The sequence below is a fragment of the Podarcis muralis genome, chromosome Z, assembly GCF_964188315.1.
Source record: "Podarcis muralis chromosome Z, rPodMur119.hap1.1, whole genome shotgun sequence".
NCBI lineage: Eukaryota > Metazoa > Chordata > Lepidosauria > Squamata > Lacertidae > Podarcis > Podarcis muralis.
In genome coordinates, this window is record NC_135673.1 from 6,092,171 (window position 1) to 6,114,117 (window position 21,947).

The 21,947-nt window shown below is 46.1% G+C and overlaps 1 protein-coding gene across 2 annotated transcripts in view; it reads left to right on the forward strand.

Moving 5' to 3' along the window:
* The window catches only part of BRINP1 (BMP/retinoic acid inducible neural specific 1), a 110,234-nt gene extending 94,802 nt beyond the window's left edge, over nucleotides 1–15,432 (forward strand). For both annotated transcript variants that reach the window (XM_028714628.2, XM_028714627.2), the window contains one exon: nucleotides 13,751–15,432. In XM_028714628.2, coding sequence (XP_028570461.1) covers nucleotides 13,751–14,891 — 1,141 coding nt within the window. In that variant the 3' untranslated portion in view covers nucleotides 14,892–15,432. The remainder of the gene's footprint in view (nucleotides 1–13,750) is intronic.
* Nucleotides 15,433–21,947: the final 6,515 nt, after the last annotated feature.

Genomic DNA, 21,947 nt, shown 5'->3' on the forward strand with positions numbered 1-21,947 from the left:
TTTTCATGCATTTTTAAAGAAAAAATTGCAAACTGATTCATAAATGGGGCAAATGGTACAAAAGATTTGAAAAATTAGAAATGGATAGGGGATAAATGACAGGTTTGTCCACCCTCTACTTGTGTACATGAATGCAGGAGGAGACTGCTGGGTATTTGGTCAGCATTATAGATGAGTGGCTTCTCCTTGTCCCATTTTGTTGGTAGGAGGACTGTACTGCAAAATTGGAGATGTGCAAACTTTGACACATACAAAGGTCATCAATCCTGGATTGCCCTTGGTGCCCATGTGGCGCCTGCCTCCTTTCTCTTTCTCTCTGCAGAAGTAAATAAAGTTGGGAAAGGAAGACAGAAAAGTGGCCCCTTTCCCACTTCCTCTTTTAGCTCTATGTGCTCAGAGGTATTCTACTTGCTCTCAATTTTATCCACACCATTTGATAAAGCAAAGTGTGTGGTGCGTGTGTGTGTGTGTGTGTGTGTGTGTGTGTGTCCTTTATCTTTCTGTGCCAGGGGTAGGGAGGCATCTGGTCCAGGAAGCAGAAACATAAGAAGAGCCTTCTGGATGAGGCCAATGACCCATCCAGTCCAGTGTTCTATTCTCACAGTGGCCTGTAAGCTGGGCATGAACCCACCAGAAATCCCCAGTAACTGGTATTTAAAAAACTGAATGCCATAGCTGAAGAATCTGTTCTCCAGAAATAGCTGTACAGTGGTATCTCGGGTTACATACGCTTCAGGTTACAGACTCCACTAACCCAGAAATAATTACCTCGGGTTAAGAACTTTGCTTCAGGATGAGAACAGAAATCGTGCAGTGGCGGCACAGCGGCAGCAGGAGGCCCCATTAGCTAAAGTGGTGCTTCAGGTTAAGAACGGACCTCCGGAACGAATTAAGTACTTAACCCGAGGTACAACTCTATTCAAAGCCAGCAATATCTGGGGCACTTACAGCAGCAATCATCTCCACTTGATGTGATAAGAACCTAAGAAGAGCCCTGCTGGATCAGACCAAAGGTCCATTTAGCCCAGCATTTCCATGTTTCAGAGTACCCAACCAGAGGCCTCTGGGAATCTCACTGTCCTGGTTCCCACCTGCCTCTTGCTCGTAAAATTGTAGAATCATAGAATTGTACCCAAAGGGTCATCTAGTCCAACTCCCTGCAATAAAGGAAACACAGCAAAATAGCATGATTATCAAACTCTCAGTGCTACCATAGTGTTTCTAATAGGATTTTCATTATTATTCATTTTGGAAGTTGTTCGAAGTTAACTAAGTTGAAAGTGAGTGGAAGTGTCATGACCCTCTTTCTCTCTCTTTGTTTTCCTTCAAGTGACCAGAATATGGTGGTTCCATTGCACTCCGTCAAAAATCCAAATATGCCCACAAGCCTAGAAAGTTGACAACACTTGATACATTGATTTCAGGGAGTGATGATTAGTTTGGTTCACATTAAAATGTGAACCAATTTTCTCCCCTATCTTTAGGAAGCAGGCAAGCTGAGTCCAGTTAGAACAGGAGGCAGTTTTTCAAGTGGCATAGGTTTCAGATTATGACAGCAACTTAGGGGAGAAAGTTAGTGTGTTTTCTTCAACAGATATCCCGACTCAGCTTCACGGTCCACTGTTCAGCCTCTGTCTTTGCCACACATCTGACATGAGTTTACTAGAATATACCTTGCACAAAATTAGACCCAATATGGCCCCATACTGGGGCAATTTTGACTGTGTGAATGCCCCGACCGAGACAGCAGCATTTAATATGTGCCGCTGACTTTGAAAAGATGGAGTGGTTATATTAACAGCGTGACACTCTCTGTCCCATTCACAAAGGTCTAATAGAAATAGCATGTTCTATATTCAATTATAGCCTAAAGGAACGTGCTGACACTCAACTGCCCTTCCGGAAATGAAGCAGAATAGAGCTGAATGCTGAAAGGGAAAGTTGTGTTCAGCCAATTTTAATGGTGCAGGAAGGTGTGAATCCAGATTTTTAAAAATCTATACTCCCTCCCAGTTTCACTTTTTGTTTTTTTTATCTATAGATTTTGTTTGCCAAACAAGCAGAGCAAATGAAGTTAATTAAAAAAATAAAATTAAAAGTGACTCAAATGGAAATTGAATCAAATGCTGAATTCATTTCCTTCTCTGGGAAATGAATTTTTTCTCATTTTTTTTGCTGACCTGTTTGTGTGATTTCTGAATGGGCAGGCTGATGCATAGTTTGCCTCAGGGAAGGCTGCTAACTTTGCAGGGTGGAGGGGAGTAATAGATTTAAGAGCTCTGAGCTTGACTGAAGATTTATGGGCCTGTTGTGCTTTGGGTTTTGTTTTGCTTTGCTTTTTTCGTTTTGTGAGAATGCGAGAGTAGCTGATGCAGGCGGATGAAATACGGCAAATGGCAATATGATGGTGAAGAGGAGCTTCTGCAAAGTCAGATCAGATGTTCAAAACGATATATTGAAATATTTGTGGGATTCAGCTAGGATCGCATGTAGAATGGCCGTTTACCATCTTGCCGGTTGCGGCCCAGTGTGATTCCTCCTCTATCGCATGATGCACAGTGCAATTTTTGAATGTTTCCCCATCCCCTCTGGCCACCGCAGAGGTCCATGGGTTCCCGTCAAACCCGTCCTTCAAATGAGCCAAATCCGTGGTGGTCCCGGGTTGGGGCATGGCCATTTACTTAGCTCAGCCAACCACTCAGCACAGCATTCAGTTGGCTGGGAGAGTCACCCACCTTTCCCCTCCCTTCATTAATAGTTGATTACTGCTCTAACCATTTCTTTTCGGCTAGCCAGGCTTTGCTGTGGTCTTTTGATGGGTGCTGTATTCAGAGCCAGGAAGGAATTTCCCCTGCTCTGCAGGTTTTGCCTTCTCCATAGCATTAGTCACAACTTTGGCGATTTAGGCCTTGGGCAGAATCCTATAGTCTTTCATCCAACTGGGGTGTGGTGAAGTGGTAACTCACCCCCCCCCCCGTTAATGGTGACGTTAACAGGGTGCCCCGTTAGAGGGGTCTGGAGGGAAGTCTCTGTCCAAAAAGCCAGTTGTTAGGGCTAGGGGGCCATAGAGCTTACCTGAGCGTTTGGGGGCCATCCACATAAACTTGCGTTTTGTGATGGATCCACCCCCACATAGACCCTGTTGTGCGTCAGTCCTCCAGCAGGGGAGGGGCTGGGGGTAATACACACCCAATGCATATGCCAAGGCTTCCTATATCTGAAATCAGAAAAGTTGTGGCCATTACAAATACCAGACAGTTGTGTCCATTCATTTTACCCCTCAGCAGTTAGGTGCGCTGGGCAGGGGGACTCTGCGTTTGGGCACCCCACCAAAGCACCACTTTCCTACATCTTTTTCTTCCTCTACCACCTAAAGCCTACTAAGTGAGGAAAACTGCTGGGTGCATGGGTGAGGAAAAAATAAATAAATTGAGAGAAGTGGGTGGTGGGTTTCCCCACATCTCCATTTTTTTTTATTTTATCCCCACCACCACCACCATGAAAGGCTGTGATTGCATAAGTAAAGTGAGTGCAATATTCAAGCTCACTGCATGCAAAAATGTGTAAATCCATCAAAATTTACATACAGAAAAATTTGCACTACAGGAGAAATTTGCACTAAAATTCTGATGAATTTTCATTTTTTTAAAAAAGCAAAGTGCTGTGAAAATGTGGCTTAGATGCATCCTTGTGCCTTAGAACCAGGCAACACTTTCACAGATGGGAGCAGACCTTCTGCTTGAGCGGAGTGTGCACTTGCAATCTCAGCATTCCTTCAAGAGTCTTGCAAGTGAGCAATCATTGAAAGCTTGATGAGTACAGAAGGGAATATGGTTGGGGTACCTTTGGCATTTCCATCCATTTCTGAACTTCTTGCATTGCTCCTGAATCATGACTCATGGGTGCTGTGTCTGCTGCCAAGTCTGTACTGTTACTTGGCTGAATAAATACAAGTAAGAGCTTCTGTCTGCACATTTTGGGTGGGAGCCAGGGCAGTGAGATTCCCAGAGGCATCTGGTTTGCCGCTGTGAGAAACGAAGATGCTGGTCTACATGGACCTTTGGTCAGATCCAGCAGGACTCTTCTTAGGTTTATTTCAAACCAAGTGGAGAAGATCACTATTGTAAGTGTTCTAGATATTGGAACACTTGGAATTTTAACACAGCTATTTCTGGAGAATGCTGCCTGTAGCACAGGGGTGGTGAATCAGTGTCCTGAGGTCCAGATCTAGCCCCAGGGGTACAAAAATGGTTTTATTGGCCGAGTACACTGTATGTGCATTGAGCCCTCCAACCTACTTGCAAAGTATGAAAGTCCATGTGCTACTTTGGGGGGGGGGGTTCTTTAACATCCACCCATACTTATCATGCAGTAGTATTTGCAGAAAATAATTTCTAGGGAGTACCTGATCTCAGGGAAACCCACCACAGGAAGGATGTGTCCTGGTTGCTAGATGGGGAAAAGAAGAAACGATTTCCAAGGAGTAGAAAATGAGACAGAAGCACCTAAAAGGGGAGGGGGAAACAGCAGCTGTTTAGGACCCCAGGGATTCCTTTTGCCCAGTGTCAAAACAACTCATTCATCAATCACAGTTCTGGCTTCACTTACTGGCTAAAAACGCTAAAAGACTGGAACAGCCAGGCTGGCTCATCTCACAGAAATTGCTTAGCTGAGTACATTTTGCTTCATAACCTTGAGAGAAGTAGGTCCCTGCTGGTTCTGAACCTGGTTCATCAATACCCACTGTATCGGCCTCTTGGGTTATCTATCCAGCCCATGAAAACCCTTCTAGTGACCTGCCAACTCTCTGCTAAACTCACACATTTATTACATTGGAAAAGTACCTCTCACCCTGGCACACAACCATTAGTAGAAAACCATAGAGGCTCAGAAAACAAAGCACAGGGCTTTCTTTCACCCCATCACTGTGGTGGGCTATGCTGTGATGTGGGGAGGGGAGGGGGGACGGAGGGGAGCATCCTCTCCTCCTAGCCCATTGCTGTGATGGGGAAGACTTCCCTCCCCCCTCCCCTGCACCAAATGCATACACCTCTGGTGATTTGTAGGTGATGAATGGGGTGCCTGAATATGTGTACATCTGTATGTGCCTATCTGAATGTGTGTGTGCCTGTGTATTTGCACTCTCTGTGTGGTGAGTGTGTGTGTATCTTCTAACACACATGAGTGAGTGTGTGTTGGACACCTTGGCCCAACCCATTGCTAGGAAGTAGTCATTAGAGAGCTGATCACCCTTACGTTTGGCCCTCATGCTGAAAATGGTTATTCACATTTGCAGTAAAAGAGCCTCGTGGCTCTTTTAAATACAATCTTTTAAATACAATCTAAATTTGTCCCATTCTCTTGAAGTTTTGATCCTCCTGATTTCTAATTTTCCCAGTCAATCTAGCCATCTTTGCATAGTCCCGTAGTTTCATCTGCCAGTCTGCCTTCGTGGAATATATTCAGAAAGCACCTCTATGAATGTGCACCTAACTGGCAAAAGAAAGAGTTTAAGAGAGTTTTTGTTTTAAGGGGGACAGTTGTGAGTCTCCCTCCCCTTTTTGTCAGTGTTGCTACACAACTCTCAATTATATTCCCTTTGGCCATTCCAGTGGTATATGGCCTTTCTTCTTCTGATTGGGGTGTAGTTGTGCGGATTTTGACATAGAAATATAAAGCAATCAAAATCTCTGAGAGAATCGCTTCCTCCTCCATGAAATATCCTCAGAGGGTAATTCTGTTGGTCTGTTGCACTGGTTTTCAACCAGTGTGTCATGGCACCATGGGGTACCCTGAATGATGGTCATGGGTGCCGTGGGCAGCACTGGCATCTGTTCCTCTTTCCTTCCCTCCTTCCTCTGATGCCTTCTCGCATCTCTGCCTCCCAAAGACTTCTACAGCTGAATGGCGCCTCTGTGGCTGGCCAGGGGGTGCTGGTTGCCAGGAGCTGAGGCGGCCTCAGAGTAAGCAGGAAAGCAAGCAAATAAGTGGGTGAGGGAGCCCAGCCAGCCAGTCCACCAGCTCTTGCTGTTGGGAATGGATAGACAAGTCCCAGGCCCCTGTGGGGCAGTGTGAGGGGGCACCTCTTTTAGGGGCAGGGTGGAGGAGGGCAGCTCAGAGACCAGCTCAGAGAGGGAAGAGGAGAGGAGGCTGAGGGAGCACTCCAAAAGGGAGGGTGTTCAAAAAGGGTTCAGGGGCTGCCAGCTCTGCAGGCAAGGGGTGACATAACTGGGCTCCTGAGCCCCACAGGGGAGCTGCAGAAAGAATGCAGTTGGTCAAGGGAGCCGTGGGCTCAAAAAGGCTGAAAACCTTTGGTCTACTGTATCAAATACAGGGAGGTGGAGTATTTCAGCGCCTTAAAGGCTAACAGATTGTGTAGCCCCTGTGCTTTGCCTGTAATTTGCTGAGCTTCTCTGATTCCATAAAGGGGCTCTGTATAAATTGGATCCCATTCCCTATCTTCCATCTTCAGAGGTGCATTCTCAGAATGCATTATGCCAGGTTAGCTTTTTAAATGCCAAAAGATTCTGTGTTTTCTGAAATGCATCCTTGCCTTCAGCAAAAAATGTGGAACTGTCCTTGGCAGAGACTAAGAAGGTGAGTTCTGCAGTGTTAGCCATTGTTGATGTGGCTTTGTTGCTGGGCTTGTTCTGTGAGAACAATATTTATAGATTTCAGTGTCTCCCCCCCCCCCCATCCAGTGCATTGGCTTCCTTCTACCTCGCAGGAGAGGGAGAGGGGGTGATAGACTCTAGCAGCTTCAGCACAAGCGAGACATGTGATAAAAGTCCTTTCACACTTCCAAAACCCTCTGGAAGCACATAACTGCTGATTCATTTTCTCCTTACTCCCCACTCTCTTTCTCTCCATTTTCTCCTTCCTTCTGGTCTTCCTTTTCAGGCAGCTTTGGGCTGTATCACTGGCAGGAGGGGCAGTGAACGGAAGTGGCTCACATTCCCTGTGCACCTCCATGTTGCTGAATATGTATTATGTCTGCACAGGATGAAATGTGCAAATTGGTTCTGCCTGGAAGAGCAAATGCCAGTGGGTAGCCCCACTGTGCAGGAAGCTATGGGAAAAAGAAAATTAGGTCCAGGCTAGTGGGTGCAGAACTGACTCATTTGTCAGCTGCTGAGGCAACAACAGTCTGACTGTTGAGGCCGTGAGTGACTGTGTCTCTCTCTATCACACCTAGGAGGGGAGAAGCATCAGGCTACAGCCACTAGACTTTGCAATACTCCCCCTATTTAGGAGCAGAGGGTGGCTACCTTCAGCCCTAAGACTACATCTGGCTTGTGGCCTAATTTCTTTTAAAAACACATACACAAATAAATAAATAAAACATATTATAACATACATACATACATGTTGTTGTTGTTTAGTTGTTTAGTCGTTTAGTCGTGTCCGACTCTTCATGACCTCATGGACCAGAGCATGCCAGGCACTCCTATCTTCCATTGCCTCCCACAGTTTGGTCAGACTCATGTTTGTAGCTTCGAGAACACTGTCCCATCTCGTCCTCTGTCGTCCCCTTCTCCTTGTGCCCTCCATCTTTCCCAACATCAGGGTCTTTTGAGTCTTATCTTCTCATGAGGTGGCCAAAGTATTGGAGCCTCAGCTTCACAACCTCAGTGCTGATTTCCTTCAGAATGGATAGGTTTGATCTTCTTGCAGTCCATGGGACTCTCAAGAGTCTCCTCCAGCACAATAATTCAAAAGCATCAATTCTTTGGCGATCAGCCTTCTTTATGGTCCAGCTCTCACTTCCATACATACAAGTGAGCAAACACAGTTTATACAAAGCACATTATACTATCCAAATCCCCAAGTGGTGAGAGAATCCAAGGGTTACAGAAACTTCCCAGGTTTGGGTTCCCTGGAATGAAAGTCAGGCTGGGGTGTCTTTGGAATATATGGTTTTATTTACACAGATGCAGAAGCTGAGCGTTAGATGGAGGGGCTCAGTGCATTAACATCCAAACAGATCTTGCTTCTTCATTCATCACAGGTTTGGATCCAACACAAATCAAGCATGGAAGCCTCCAGCTTCCATACTGATTTCTGCCCAGCTCTCTCTCATAGACACACTATTTCTCTAGCTATTGTTCTTCCACCTAGCAGCTTGGTGATTGTGGGTGTGGGGAAGGCCGACACATTCATTCTATGGCACAGATCAACTTCTTTGGTTATGCTAATCAAGGTGCTTAATTTGCCTGTCACAGCTATTGCCTAGACAAAGGGACTACTCTGGCAAGTTTGCTCTATTAATATTAATATTATTTGTACCCTGCCCATCTAACTGGCTTGCCCCAGCCACTCTGGACAGCTTCCAGCATATACAAAAACATAATAAAACATTAAACATTAAAAACTTCCCTATACAGTGCTGCCTTCAGATGTCTTCTAAAGGTTGTATAGTTACTTATCTCCTTGACAACTGATGGGAGGGGTTCCACAGGGTGGGCACCACTACTGAGAAGACCCTCTGCTTGTTCCTTGTAAACTCGCTTCTCACGGTGAGAGAACCGCCAGAAGGCCCTTGGTGCTGAATCTCAGTGTCTAGGCTGGATGATGGGGGTGGAATGGCTGAGGCCATTTTGGGCTTTAAAGATCAACACCAACATTTTGAATTATGCTTGGAAATGTACTGGGATCCAATGTAGGTCTTTCAAGACTGGAGTTACATGGTCCCAGCAGCTGATCCCAGTCACCAGTCTAGCTGCCGTATTCTGGATTTGTTGTAGATCCTGAGTGATCTTCAAAGGTAGCTCCAATTAGAGCACACTGCAGTAGTCCAAGCAGGAGATAATCTGGGCAAGACAGTGTGCAGACAGGCAGGGTCTCAGCCATCACACCAGATGGAGCTGTTAGACAGCCAGACACAGAATTAACCTGCACCTCCATGGACAGCTGTGAGGTAACAGGTTGGAACTGATCCTATACAACTTGACTAGATGGAGCTCTGGCACTCGCCCACCCCAGCCCTACCTCCATGGTGGAGGCTACCTCCTTCCAAATCTGAATGCTTTTATCTGTGAAAAACTTCGCAAAGTCATTACAGGGGATCTTGGAGTCCTTACCAGACCCCGATAGCGAAGGTGGTTCTGTTAGACTCTGAACCACTTGAAAGAGTCTCCTGGTACTGTTTTCTATAGATGCAATAGAGGCAGTGAAAAGGTCCTCTTCACCATCGCTATCACCACTTGGTAGACTCAATGTTTAGTTCTAACCTGTGTTTGGTCTGAGTCAGAATGAGTTTTCTGCCACCAGCGCTCTAGCCATCTCAGCAATTGTTTCATTGTCCTCAGTTCCAGGGTAAACCACAGGACCTTCCAGACTCCAGAGGGTGCTTTGTAGCCAGACAATCAATACCCCTGGTTAACTCCACATTCCAGTGGGCCACCAGGAAATCAGATGAAAGGCCATCAACATGGAATAAGACATCCCCTGCTACTCTCTGGAAGCCATTTGGATACATTAAGTGGCAGGGGTGGACCATTCAAATTGGTCCCACCTCCCTGTGGAGGGGAAGGGCCGTGGAGAAGACTAGCTGCACCAGCAAGTGATCTGACCATGGCACTTCTTTTCTTCCACTGGAACTTAGTGTCAGATCACCCACATCTATGGAAGTAAACACCAGATCGAAGGCATGTTCATGGCTATGAGTCAGGCTCACTCATTCAGGGACAGCCCCGTGGGCACCATACTTTCTACAAGGTCCCAAGCAGTCCCTCAACAGGTTGTGTTGGCATGGGTGTTTAAATCCCCTAGGACAACTGAACTAGGTGTCTCCAGGAGAACATACCTTCTACTCCCCACAGATACAGAGACCAAAGAGCTGGAAAGGACTCAGGGCATCATGAAGACTAGCCTTTTCCCCAAATTCAGAACAATACATTCTCTTCCAATATTCATTACTGTGCAATCCTACCTTAAAATTATGTCATTATTATATAATAATTTATATTACACATTTTTTTGCCAAAAAATGTAATTAACATTCCTCAAATGAAAATAGGGACATTCCTCACTCCCCTGCAACTAACTCTTCTCTCTTCCCCCATTTTTTGTCCTCCCCACCCACAGAGCATTTCCACCACCACTACCGCAATGGGACACAGCACACACTCTCCATTGCCCTCAGAAAACCCCTTAATCTCAATTTTACTTTATTCTATGGTATATTTAGAAAAAGCAAAGCACACACCAATAAATAAATTTTAGAAAGGGGCAAGAGTAGACATGGATGCACAAAGCATTAAAAACAAAAAACCTAGACCTCTTTCGCTCGCTCCACTCTCCTTTTCTTCCACCCCAGGGCCTGCGTGTCAGGGCTGGTGCCACCCACAAGCCTGGGCCTCAGTGGGAGCAGCTTCTCTTCCTCCTCACCTGCCCTCCAACAGGCACTACAAGCTGCCCAGGCAAAGAGGCCCACAGTGGTGGCCATGGAGAGGCAACAGGATGCTCCCTCTCAGCCACCACTGCCACCAGGACAAGTGCCAGCTCATCCTCCTCCCTGAGTTCGGTGGTGACAGCACTGGTGGGGAAAAGAGGGACATTAGGGAATAAAATCAGAAGCTAGGATGGCTTGTGTAATTCCAGGACTGTCCCTGGAAAATAGGGACAGTTGTAGGGTATGGAATTATAAATTAATTTAATGTGGCAAACAGGGGAAAAACTGGGGCAATAGCTGTCAGAGAGAGAGATCAGGGGTGGAAGGGTGGAAGGAAGGAAGGATTGTAGAGAAAAGAGGATAGTGGGGAGGGGGAATCCTTCTTGGATAGCTCAGTTGGTCAAGCATGACATTCTTAATCTCTGGGTTGTATGTCCAATCCCCATCATGGGCAGAAGATTCCGCCATTGCCAGGGGTTGGATTAGATGACTTTCATGGTCCATTCCAACTCTACATTTCTATGATTTTGTGAAACCTTCTCTGGCCCTATCCACATTTAGCTGAAGCCCTGCCCACTTTTGACTCTAGTCCTACCAACTATCGAGTATGTTGCTCCTGCCCTAAGTCATGGATGGCTCCTACCAGAAGATCCAAGTTGGCCCATGAAGCAAATTCCCTAGCCCATACACTGTGAAGAACTTGCTGGTGAGTTCAGCCAGCAGGAACGAACCCTCTGCTCATTTCCAAGTGAGTTAAGGGATCAAGCTTGCTGGGTGCTACTTCACCAGTGCTTTCCCCATAGGGACCTGCTCACCCATCAAAGTTGGCCAAAGGTGTGAAAGAAGATAAAAATCTGACCCACTAGCCCAGAAAACGTCCCCATTCTTGCCTTAAGCAATGCAGCCCCCAGTAGAAAAGAGGGATTCCCCACCTCATGAGCGAAAGCTTTCCTTGCAAATAGGGCAGGTGTTGGAGGAAGCAGGGCAGGGGAAGAGCTTGTAAGATGTATGTGAAGATGAAGGGGGAATATGAAGATGAAGAGAGAAGTCAGGCAGCAGTAGCAACATATCCAGAGCAAGCTTGAGAGCCAATGTGGTGCAGTGGTTAGAGTGCCAGACTAGAACCTGGAAGATCAGGGTTCAAATTCCCCACTCAGCCATTCCCCACTTGGTGCCCTTGGGCCTGTCACTGCCTCTCTGCCTAACCTATCTCACAGGGCTGTTGTGGGGATTAAATGGGGAGGGGGGAACACTGCATGCCACCTTGAGCTCCTTGAAGAAAAAGGTGGGATTTAAATGCAATCTATAACTTAGCAAGCTGGGAGGTGAGGAGGAGATTGTGTTGGGATACTTTTACTTTCCTTGGTATATAATAGATAGATAGATAGATAGATAGATAGATAGATAGATAGATGATAGATTATAATGGTTGCTAGCTGCCTTGAACACCTTGTGGTGGAAAGGTGGCATATAAATTTCAGCAAATGAATAAATAAGTCCTATCTTCCTTCTCCACTGGGTCAGCCAGAAGAAGGGTCCCATGTGGGGGTTTCAAGACACCACCCTTCACACCCACATCCAAGTCTTGTTATGCTTCGGATGATATGAGAGGCAGAGGAGGGAGAGAGGAAACATTTCAGGGGGTTGGACTACATTACCCATTGGACCCCTTCAAACTCTACAATTCTCTGATTCCTGCATTGAAGGTTGGGCTGAATGATCTTTTAATTACATATCTAGTCTTATCATTCCAAGCCCTCATTCTCCCTCATCATCTTGAGGGGTTCTGGTGTCTCTGCGTTTCTCCGCCTTTTGTTTCCAGTCTTCTTTAAATTATACATGCCCATCCATTTCCCATCCTCCCACGCCAACTCTATGTCTCACCACCCCGATTCCTCCCCCTTCCCATCTCCCTCCCTCAATTTGCCTTGCTCTTCTGCACTATTGTGTCATTTTTAAATCTGCCTTTGATACAGCACACAACCTAATGATTATTCTGGGGTCAAGCTAGGCAGGTGCCGTGAATCCTACTAATCCGACTCTCAGAACCTCCGTCTGTAATCACTCCTCCCAATCTGCAGGGATGGCATCCTAATTTCTCATTAGTAAGTGTCTTGTCGCTGCTGAGCTGCTGAGAACTCTCAGCCTTTGGGGAAACAATGAGGCATTCATTAGCACAGCCAGGGAAGGGGGGGAGTTGGAAAGAGTTCTTTGGACAGGAGGAAATGATGGTAGAATTAAGAAGTCCTGGAAAACTGTGACTGCTCTGTTCAGGGTGGTCCACTTGTTAGTCCCATCAGAAGAGGGCTAGCTGGCTGTAATCTGGTTGGGATTCAACAACAGGAGGTTGAAGTTCAGAAGCGGGGGTGGCAAACTTGATGTGGCCCTCCAGATGTAGGCCAATGAGTATGATGTCCAAATGGTGTTCTCCTTCATTGGCCATCTGTCAGGGGTTCTTCAGTTGTTATTCCTGCATTGCAGAGGGCTGGACTAAATGACTCTAGAGCTCCCTGCCAGCTCTACAGTTCTGTGATTCTGTGAATGAGGGTCTCCCCAATGGTCATGCTGAACACTATACCACACTGGCTGGCAGTCAGATAGGCAGCATAAGATATACTTATCTGTGAGGTGGGTGGTAGACTAAATGCACACATTTATGTATGATTGTTCTTGAAAGATTTTATTGGTGCACAGGTTGGTTGCACTCAGTGTCTTGCTTCTAACTGTAGCAAGGGAAACTATGGGTAGTGGTGGTGGTTGCAGAATCATTCCCCAATAATCCATTTTCATGGGTTATCTGGTTTAAAGGGGAATGGTGTGTGTGTGTGTGTGTGTGTGTGTGTGTGTGTGTTTTAATATTTGTGAAATTATGCAGGGAACAGAGAATGTGAATGGGTTGGTTGCCAGTATTATACCTATTTAGGGTATAGCAATTGAAACTGATGGCATGACTTACTCTGATGGGTCTACTCTGAGTAAAGCTTTGACAGATTAAACACAACCTAGTGCAGAACAGTCACATAATACTCAGTGCTGTTTAGGGATTTTTTTAAAAAAAAAAAGATTGATGTTTTAATGTATTTTTAATCTCATGTTGGAAGCTGCCCAGACTGGCTTGGGAAACCCAGCCAGATGGGTGGGGTATAAGTAATAAATTGTTGTTGTTACTCTGCACTTCTAAGAAATCAGCATTTTAATGTGGTGGGATCTACACTTTGGAACTCCTTGCCTATCGACAACTTCCACTTATCTACTTCATTTCTCTCACCTCTACTTTGTGGCATTGAGTTAAAATGATACCCTAGACAGCTGCATTTAGAAATTTGGAGTTCATGCCCCTGTCTTTCTCCCTTATAGGACAATACAGCAATGGCTGTCCCGGGTTCAGTCCCTGCTCTACTGCAATGAGAACGGGTTCTGGGGAACCTTCCTGGAAAGTCAGAGGAGCTGTGTCTGCCATGGAAGCACCAGCCTGTGCCAGCGACCGATCCCGTGCATCATTGGAGGCAACAACAGCTGTGCCATGTGCAGCCTGGCCAACATATCCCTCTGTGGCTCATGCAACAAGGGCTACCGTCTCTCACGGGGTCGATGTGAGCCTCAGAATGTGGACTCAGAGCGCAGTGAGCAGTTCATCAGCTTTGAGACGGACTTGGACTTCCAGGACCTGGAGCTGAAGTACCTGCTGCAGAAGATGGACTCTCGCCTGTATGTGCACACCACCTTCATCAGCAATGAGATCCGCCTGGACACCTTCTTTGACCCGAGGTGGCGCAAGCGCATGTCCCTCACCCTGAAGAGCAACAAGAACAGGATGGACTTCATTCACATGGTGATTGGGATCTCCATGCGCATCTGCCAAATGCGCAACAGCAGCCTGGACCCCATGTTCTTTGTCTACGTTAACCCATTTAGTGGAAGCCATTCCGAAGGCTGGAACATGCCCTTTGGAGAATTTGGCTACCCACGCTGGGAGAAAATCCGCTTGCAAAACAGCCAGTGCTATAACTGGACCCTGCTGCTTGGGAACAGGTGGAAAACCTTTTTTGAGACTGTCCACATCTACCTACGCAGCCGGACTCGGCTGCCCTCCCTGATGCGCAATGAGACTGGCCAAGGGCCCGTGGACCTCTCTGATCCCAACAAGCGCCAGTTCTACATCAAGATCTCAGACATTCAGGTGTTTGGATACAGCTTGCGCTTCAATGCTGACCTCTTGCGCAGTGCAGTGCAACAGGTCAACCAGTCTTACACACAAGGCGGGCAGTTCTACTCCTCCTCCTCCGTCATGCTCTTGCTTTTGGATATACGGGACCGAATCAACAGGCTGGCACCTCCTGTAGCACCAGGGAAGCCCCAGCTGGATCTGTTCTCCTGTATGCTCAAGCACCGCCTGAAACTGACCAACAGTGAGATCATCCGTGTGAATCACGCACTGGATCTGTACAACACCGAAATCCTCAAGCAATCTGACCAGATGACTGCCAAGCTCTGCTAACCAAGACTTTATGTACTTAGGTACTACCAGACTCACCTTTTTGCTGTAAAAAACAAACACAAAACCCCCGACCCAACATTAAAAAAGAAGTTAAAAGAAAGAGATTTAAACAAATAAAAAAAATGTAAAATGTAATTAATATACAAGAGAGAGAGAGAGAGAGAGAGAGAGTGATGGAAAGGTCTTTGTTTATTGGAATACTGAAAGAAAACCATTCAAGCAAATATGTAAAACTGCCGGGCATGTTTAGTTATTCCTGTAATCATTAAAAAGGGTCAGAACGTGAAAATCTGCTGAGGTGTTGCTCGGTGGGATTGGGAGTAAACAATATGGGATGGGGGAGGGAATTACAGAACATGCAGAAACGGCTTTTTTGAGATTCCCTGTACTTAATTGTAAAGATTTCAGCTATGCAGGTGCCAAAAGGAAAGAAAACCAGAGTGAGAAAGAGAGAATTCTGTGTAAATGTACCAAGAGTTGCCATTTCTCCTAATGGGAGCTAATGGCCAAAGATAAAAGAAATTTCTTTTGTGAAGTGTTACGGAAGCTTTATTCTCAGTCATTTCCCCCACTACTCTAGGATGAGTTTGACGACGACCATGACTACTACTTTGATTTGCATTGCCAAAGGGTATAATTTTATGGTTTGGAATTAAGGGTTTACCCAACCAGTAATGCCTGGATGTGCTACAAACCACAGTGATAATATCTTTCAGAAGTTATTTTGCATCAGGGATGGGGAGACCTCTGGCCTTCCAGATTTTGTCAGACTCCAACTATTGTCAGTCCCAGCCAGTATGGCCAGTGATGACAGGAGTTGTAGTCCTGAGGTGAAGAATCCTTTTCACCCCAAGAGTCACATTCCCTTTGTGGCAGTGGCAGTGGGTGCGGTCCGCCCTGGGTTTCATCCCTGAGGGGGGGTGACATCGCCGTGCCATCCCCCTGGGACACTCGCCACTTGCCACAGGTGGCACCCTCCCCCGGACACTCGCCACTCACTGCGGGTGGCACCCCCCCGGGACGCTAGCCCCGTCCCTGGGTGCACATCATGTGGGTGGCTCCAGGTGCCAGAGCTTCTAGCTCTTCTTCTGCCTTTGGGGCAACCTTCTGAGAGCCACGTGATAGTGGTGGATGAGCCCAGAGACAAAAGCAGGCAAAGCAATGAGAATGAAGTTTTTGCCTTCGTACAGCAAGCTAGTATGTGTACAGTACATACACACTCCCTCTCCCTCCCTCTCTTTTTCTCTCTCTCTCTCTCCTCAAGAAAGCCAGGCATCAACAGAGCATCCCAGTAAGACAAAAACACCCAAATAGGGTGCAAAGCAGAGATCGTAAGGGATGAATCTAGAGAGGGTGTGTGGTCTGGGGTGGGTCCCAAGGGCCAGATAGAGGGGCTTGGGGGGCTGTCTTTACCGTCGCCGGGCCAGAGTTTCCTCATCGAGAAGGCCACACATTCCCTGCCACTGTTCTACAGCCTGGAATTCAACGTGAATGCATTTCCTTCAACATCTGAGTCCTCTGCATATTTACTCTAAGATGAATCTCCCTATCTTCAGGGGGTGGGTGGGGGGACTTTATCCGAAGTAAATAGGCAGAGGGAGGCAGTTCCAGAAAAGAAGAAATCCTATGGATGTTTCATGGTGCTTGGCACATTTATTTCCATGTAAGTACATGGAGGATGGCAACCATGTAGTGCAGTTATATGCACATCTACTTAGAATTAAGGCTATTGAGTTTAGAGGGATTTATTTGAAGTCAGTGGGATGGTGTAAGCAAGCAGTAATGACGGGCTGACGACATGGCACCAGCAGCTGCACGTGTGCCCTCAAAAGACCTTCTGTAGAGCCCACATGGCCTCTGCCACCACCTCTCCCTCACTGAAAGCAGGCTTGAAAGAAGCATAATGTTCTGACCAATAAAATAGGTTATGGGGTGTGTGACAGTTTTTCATGTTTGCATATGTGCTCAAGTGCCCAAAAGGTGGTGATCCTGCCCTAAATCCTTCCTTCCTTCCTAGATGACCCCAGGGACCTCTTCCAATTCTGCAATTCTATGATTCTTTCTCTTCCACCTTTTTTCCTTCTGTCTAGGTGTGGAAACTAATTTAAAACTGTTGGGAGAGGGGAGGAAATGAAGTTTTTGTCTTTCTTTTCTTTTTCACGTTTCCCCAGTGACCGCTTGTAATTGCTGACTCTATTCCGAACCATGCCAGTGCTGGTGGAGGTGAGGGGACTGGTTCATCACTAGGATTAATCTGTAGAGAATCCCTTCATGTGAACTTTCCCCCCTCTTCATCATTTGCCAGAGGAAGATCAGTTTGGTCCAGCTTACGCAAAAGATACTGTTGTAAGGTGTTTATGTGTGGTGGCAATGGGGACTTACCAAGTTTGAGGTTGGAAGAATTTTGGCTAGCAGGAACAGTAGTGACTGGAGTGGTGTTCAAATAAAGTCACTTAACATTTATGGGGGGTGGTCAGGATCTCTCCTGCTAGTCCCCCCCCAAAAAAAAACTCCACGTCAACACACATACTAGCTGTGTACTGAGGAGAGCATGTTCACCACTTTAAAGGAAAAGAATCCTATATACAAATCATTATATACATGCCCATAGTGTGTGTGTGTGTGTGTGTGTGTGTGTGTGTGTGAGAGAGAGAGAGAGAGAGAGAGAGAGAGAGACACGGAGGGATTGTGTATCATGGGCCAGTGTTTATGCTCATGAGAACAACATGACTCAGTAGTGGAATATATATATACCCTGCATAACATCCCAGGTTCAATCCCGGAAATCTCCAGGAAGATCTAGAAGAAAACAGTCTCTGAAACACTCAAGAGCCACTGCCAGTAAGGGAAGTAATTACTGAGTTAGATGGACCAATGGTCTGCGGCTATACAAGGAAGTCTCCTATGTTCTCAAAGAGCTGTATCATATTCAGTTGTATGTGCACATAGCCCTTTCTCGTGAAAAGTGAATTCATGGACACCCACACAGATTTTCTCATTAACACTGAATGTGTGGCTGCTGGGGAGTGTGGGAGCATGCAAAACTTTGGTACCCTAGTCAAGTAAGGGAGATTATATTATTCTGCTAGGGGGTCAGTGGTGCCATCTTAGCACAGTCCCTGTGCAGCAGAATGACCACACTTTGAAGTACAGAAACAGAAGAGCAAGACAAGGCTTTGTAGGTCCTTGATAAGACTTTGAGGTGGGGTGTTGGCATTGTGCTTCAATTCGGAAAGGAGAAAGGTCCTTAAGTCATTCCATCTGCGTCTTTATTCAGCCTCCCCACATACATAATTCACACCCATAACTCTTGAGATGGGACCAGTCTAAGAAATGGCGGCAGACCCAAAGAATCAGGCCAAATTTGGGGGCCTAGGATGTAGGATAGCACCAACATCAGGCAGATCATGTGGCAACAGCGAGAGTGACTAGGGGAATCAAGAGGACCACTCCTGCCTGAGGATCATAAGAGATCCCACACAACTGGCAGCTGAAGGACAGGTGAAAATTGCAGAAGCAGCCTCTGCAAATTCCCACTACATACTTCAGTGGCAGGAAACCTTAGACCTGGGTACCAAATGCACCCCTCAATCCCCTGTCCAAGCCATGCCCTTCAGTGTCCCTGATCTGCACCCTATAGCAATCTTACCTGGCTAGACTGTATCCTTGAACTGTGATAATACCTCTTGCTTGCCTGAATGGAGAGTGGTGTGCATTTGGTTTGTGGCCCTTGAACTGAGGAAGGTTCCCCATCTCTGGCCTATCTAATGTCCACCAATGTGGATTCTTGGCCCAGATGCCTTGCAGTTGCAAGCTGCCACCTTAATATTCTTCACTATCTCAGCTTTCACCAACATGGTGACCTCCATGTTTCTTGGACAAAAACTCATTTCAGTCCCATCCATTATAGTCCTGGGAGTTGCAGCCAAAACATCTGAATTACACAAGGAGGGTGGAGGCTACCCTAGATCAATGCTACAATGAGTGTTCCAGGGCATTTAATTCTAAATGACTGCTCACAGGTGCCCACTGATATAGAAAGGGGAGCATGGGAGGCCAAAGATCTTGTCAAATTTGTAGCTGGCAAAGCTCTCTAAGGGGTTGTTGTTGTTGTTGTTGTTTTTATGTATTTATACCTTGCCTTTTTCCCTGACAGGACTCAATGTGACTTAGTCTTCACCTCCTGGTAGAAGGACAGCAAGGAGGGAGCCAGCCTGTTTTCTTTAGGTAGGGAGTGACAAAGTCTAGGAGCAGCCACCAAGAAGGCCCTCTCCCACTTCCCCGCCAAGTGTGCCTGTGAGGGTAGAAGGACTGAGAGAAGGGCCTTCCCTGAAGATCTCAAAACCCAGGCAGGTTCATATGAGGGAATACAGTCTTTCAGATAGCAAACGTGTGCTGCATTCCTGGTGCTGCTGGGTTGAGGGGGTCTCTGGGTGGCCAAGAGGTGACTAACATGATAGAGGGAAGTGAAAGGCTTCTGAATGGATATACAGTGGTACCTTGGGTTACAAATGCTTCAGGTTACAGACTCCGCTAACTCAGAAACAGTACGTCAGGTTAAGAACTTTGCTTCAGGATGAGAACAGAAATCGTGCGGTGGCAGCGGGAGGCCCCATTAGCTAAAGTGGTACCTCAGGTTAAGAACAGTTTCAGGTTAAGAACGGACCTCCAGAATGAATTAAGTTCTTAACCCAAGGTACCACTGTAGCTGGTTGTTGTTTTCAAAGAAGTTGGCCCAATCATATTTTGTCTGGTCAGCACACCTTAGAGCAAGGATGGGGTACCTCAGGCCTGAGCATCGAATGCAACATTTGGAACTCTTCCCGAGGCCACATACCCTTGTTGGCCACATCCCTTACAGGCCCTGCTTTGTACAAGCCTTGGGTGTTTTTGTCTGACTGGAATGTGCCCTTGAACTCTCATAATGCTTCTTGCTTGCCTGAGGAACATGTGTACAAACTAACCTAACACAAAGGTAAGATTTACATTTGTTGCCCCAACTAGTTTTGCCTCTGTCCCCAACCATCACTGACATCTGGCCCCTAGAAGGTTGCTCAGAAGGGAATGTGGCCCTCATTCTGAAAAAGTTGTTCTGCAGTCCCAGAGAACTTATCAATATTTCTTTTAAGCCCATCATTGATATCCTGGGCAAGACCACTCCTTACATTGCTCTCTGGTGCTGTCTTTTCTTGTTTAATGAATTATTACCATAAATATCCCTAGTGGGATAAAATCAGAGGAAAATAAACTCTTCAGAGGAACAGAAGATGAAATGTCCTGCTTCTTTCCTGCTTCAGGCAGTGGGAAGGAGGAGATGGGGAGGGGAACGCAAGGCTCATATTAAGCCGAGAGGAAACAGGACATGCTTCAAGCCTGCTTAAACCTCCTCTCCACCCTCCAATCAATATTTTCTTAATTCAATTACTATCTTTGCCAGTCTGATGTGGGAGCAAGCAAGTTTCATCAGTTTGCTTTATTAAGAAATACATGGATGCTAGGGTAGTAGAAGCAATTGAATTGCCACTTGGAGGAAGCCTAAGAGCAAAGCATGAGGTTGCTGTGGAAACGAGAGGCCATTAATTAGCCCTCATACAATATCATTGGGAAGAGGCTCTCTTGGTATCGCTGCCCCATGCAGGGGCAAAGGGGACTAAAGCAACTATAGCGTTGCCAAATAACAAGGCCAAAAATATGAAGACCTGAACCCACAAATGCATTCATTTCATTTTCTCTGAGCTGCTTCCCATGAAAGCCCCTGAATGATTAACAATAAAGCAAGAGAAGGGCTGCGCATCTGCCTTACAAGCAGAAGGTCCCAGTTCAATCTCTAATGGCTTCTCCAGGCTATGAGGGACCTGCATCAGAAATCCCGGAGAGCCACTGTCCATCAGTGCAGACAATACTGAGCTATAAGGCAGCTTCCTAGGCTCCTAATAAAAACATCAACAATTAAAATTTATTTTTAAAAAATCAAAACCAATGCAGATGCAAACTAGGATAAAGATATTCTCTTAAAAGGCCTGTTGATAAAGGAATGTCTTTAGTAGGTGCCAGTTAACATAGGAAGATGGTCAGTTGCCTTATACCGAGTCAGACTTCTGGCCTATGTAGCTTAATATTATCAACACTGGCTAGCAGCAGCTCTCCAGGGTTTCAGGCAGGTAATCTTTTCCATCCCTATCTGGAGAACCCAAGTGTTGAGCTTCAGGCCTTCTGCATGCAAAGCAGGTGCTCTGTCACTGCACTGTGGCTCTTCCCTTAGCTTGGGTTTCGGGCAGGGGAATTTCTTCAACCTACCTGGAGATGCTAGGTACTGAACTCAGAATGTTCTGCATGCAAAACAACTACTCTAGCATGATATATGGCTCATTGGAGCAGTAGAAACAAAGGAAGCTATTTTATACCACATTGGGCTTTTGGTCCATCTAAAGTCCATCAATATTGTTTACACTGACTGGAAGGGCTCTCCAGGGTTTCAGGCAAAGGACATTGCCAACCGCCAACCCTACCTGAAGATGCTGGCTGTGCCACTGAACTATGGCTTTTCCCCATGTACTTGCTCCACTTGATTTCAGTGGGACCCAATTTCAGCTAACCTAGCTCACATCCAACTCTTTCTATGTAATGATTTTGCTGAAGATTGCCATACACCAACAGTATTTTTACTTTATTCAAAAATTCACTCTGAAGTTGGTTTTCCAGGGAGACCACTAATTACTGACCCAGGATGAGTGTTATCAGCATAAATAGGAACCATTCCCAATGCAGAGACTAGGTAGGAAATGATTTTGTTTTTTTTTTTAAGGTTTAGTTTATTGGGACTTGTTTTTTAAGAGTTGGGGAGGGAGGGCAACTTATTTTCAACAGGATGTAAAGTGAGCACACATTGACTGATTTCCCTGATGTCTTCCATACTAGCCTAATTTCTAGTAATTCCCACATTCCCCAAACAATACTGTTTGCCAGTATTTTTGCAGCAGAAATTGCCACTCCAGACCACAAGTTCTTTCAAGGGTCACACTCCCCTAGTGCTTTTGCTGCTCTTCCTCCTTACAA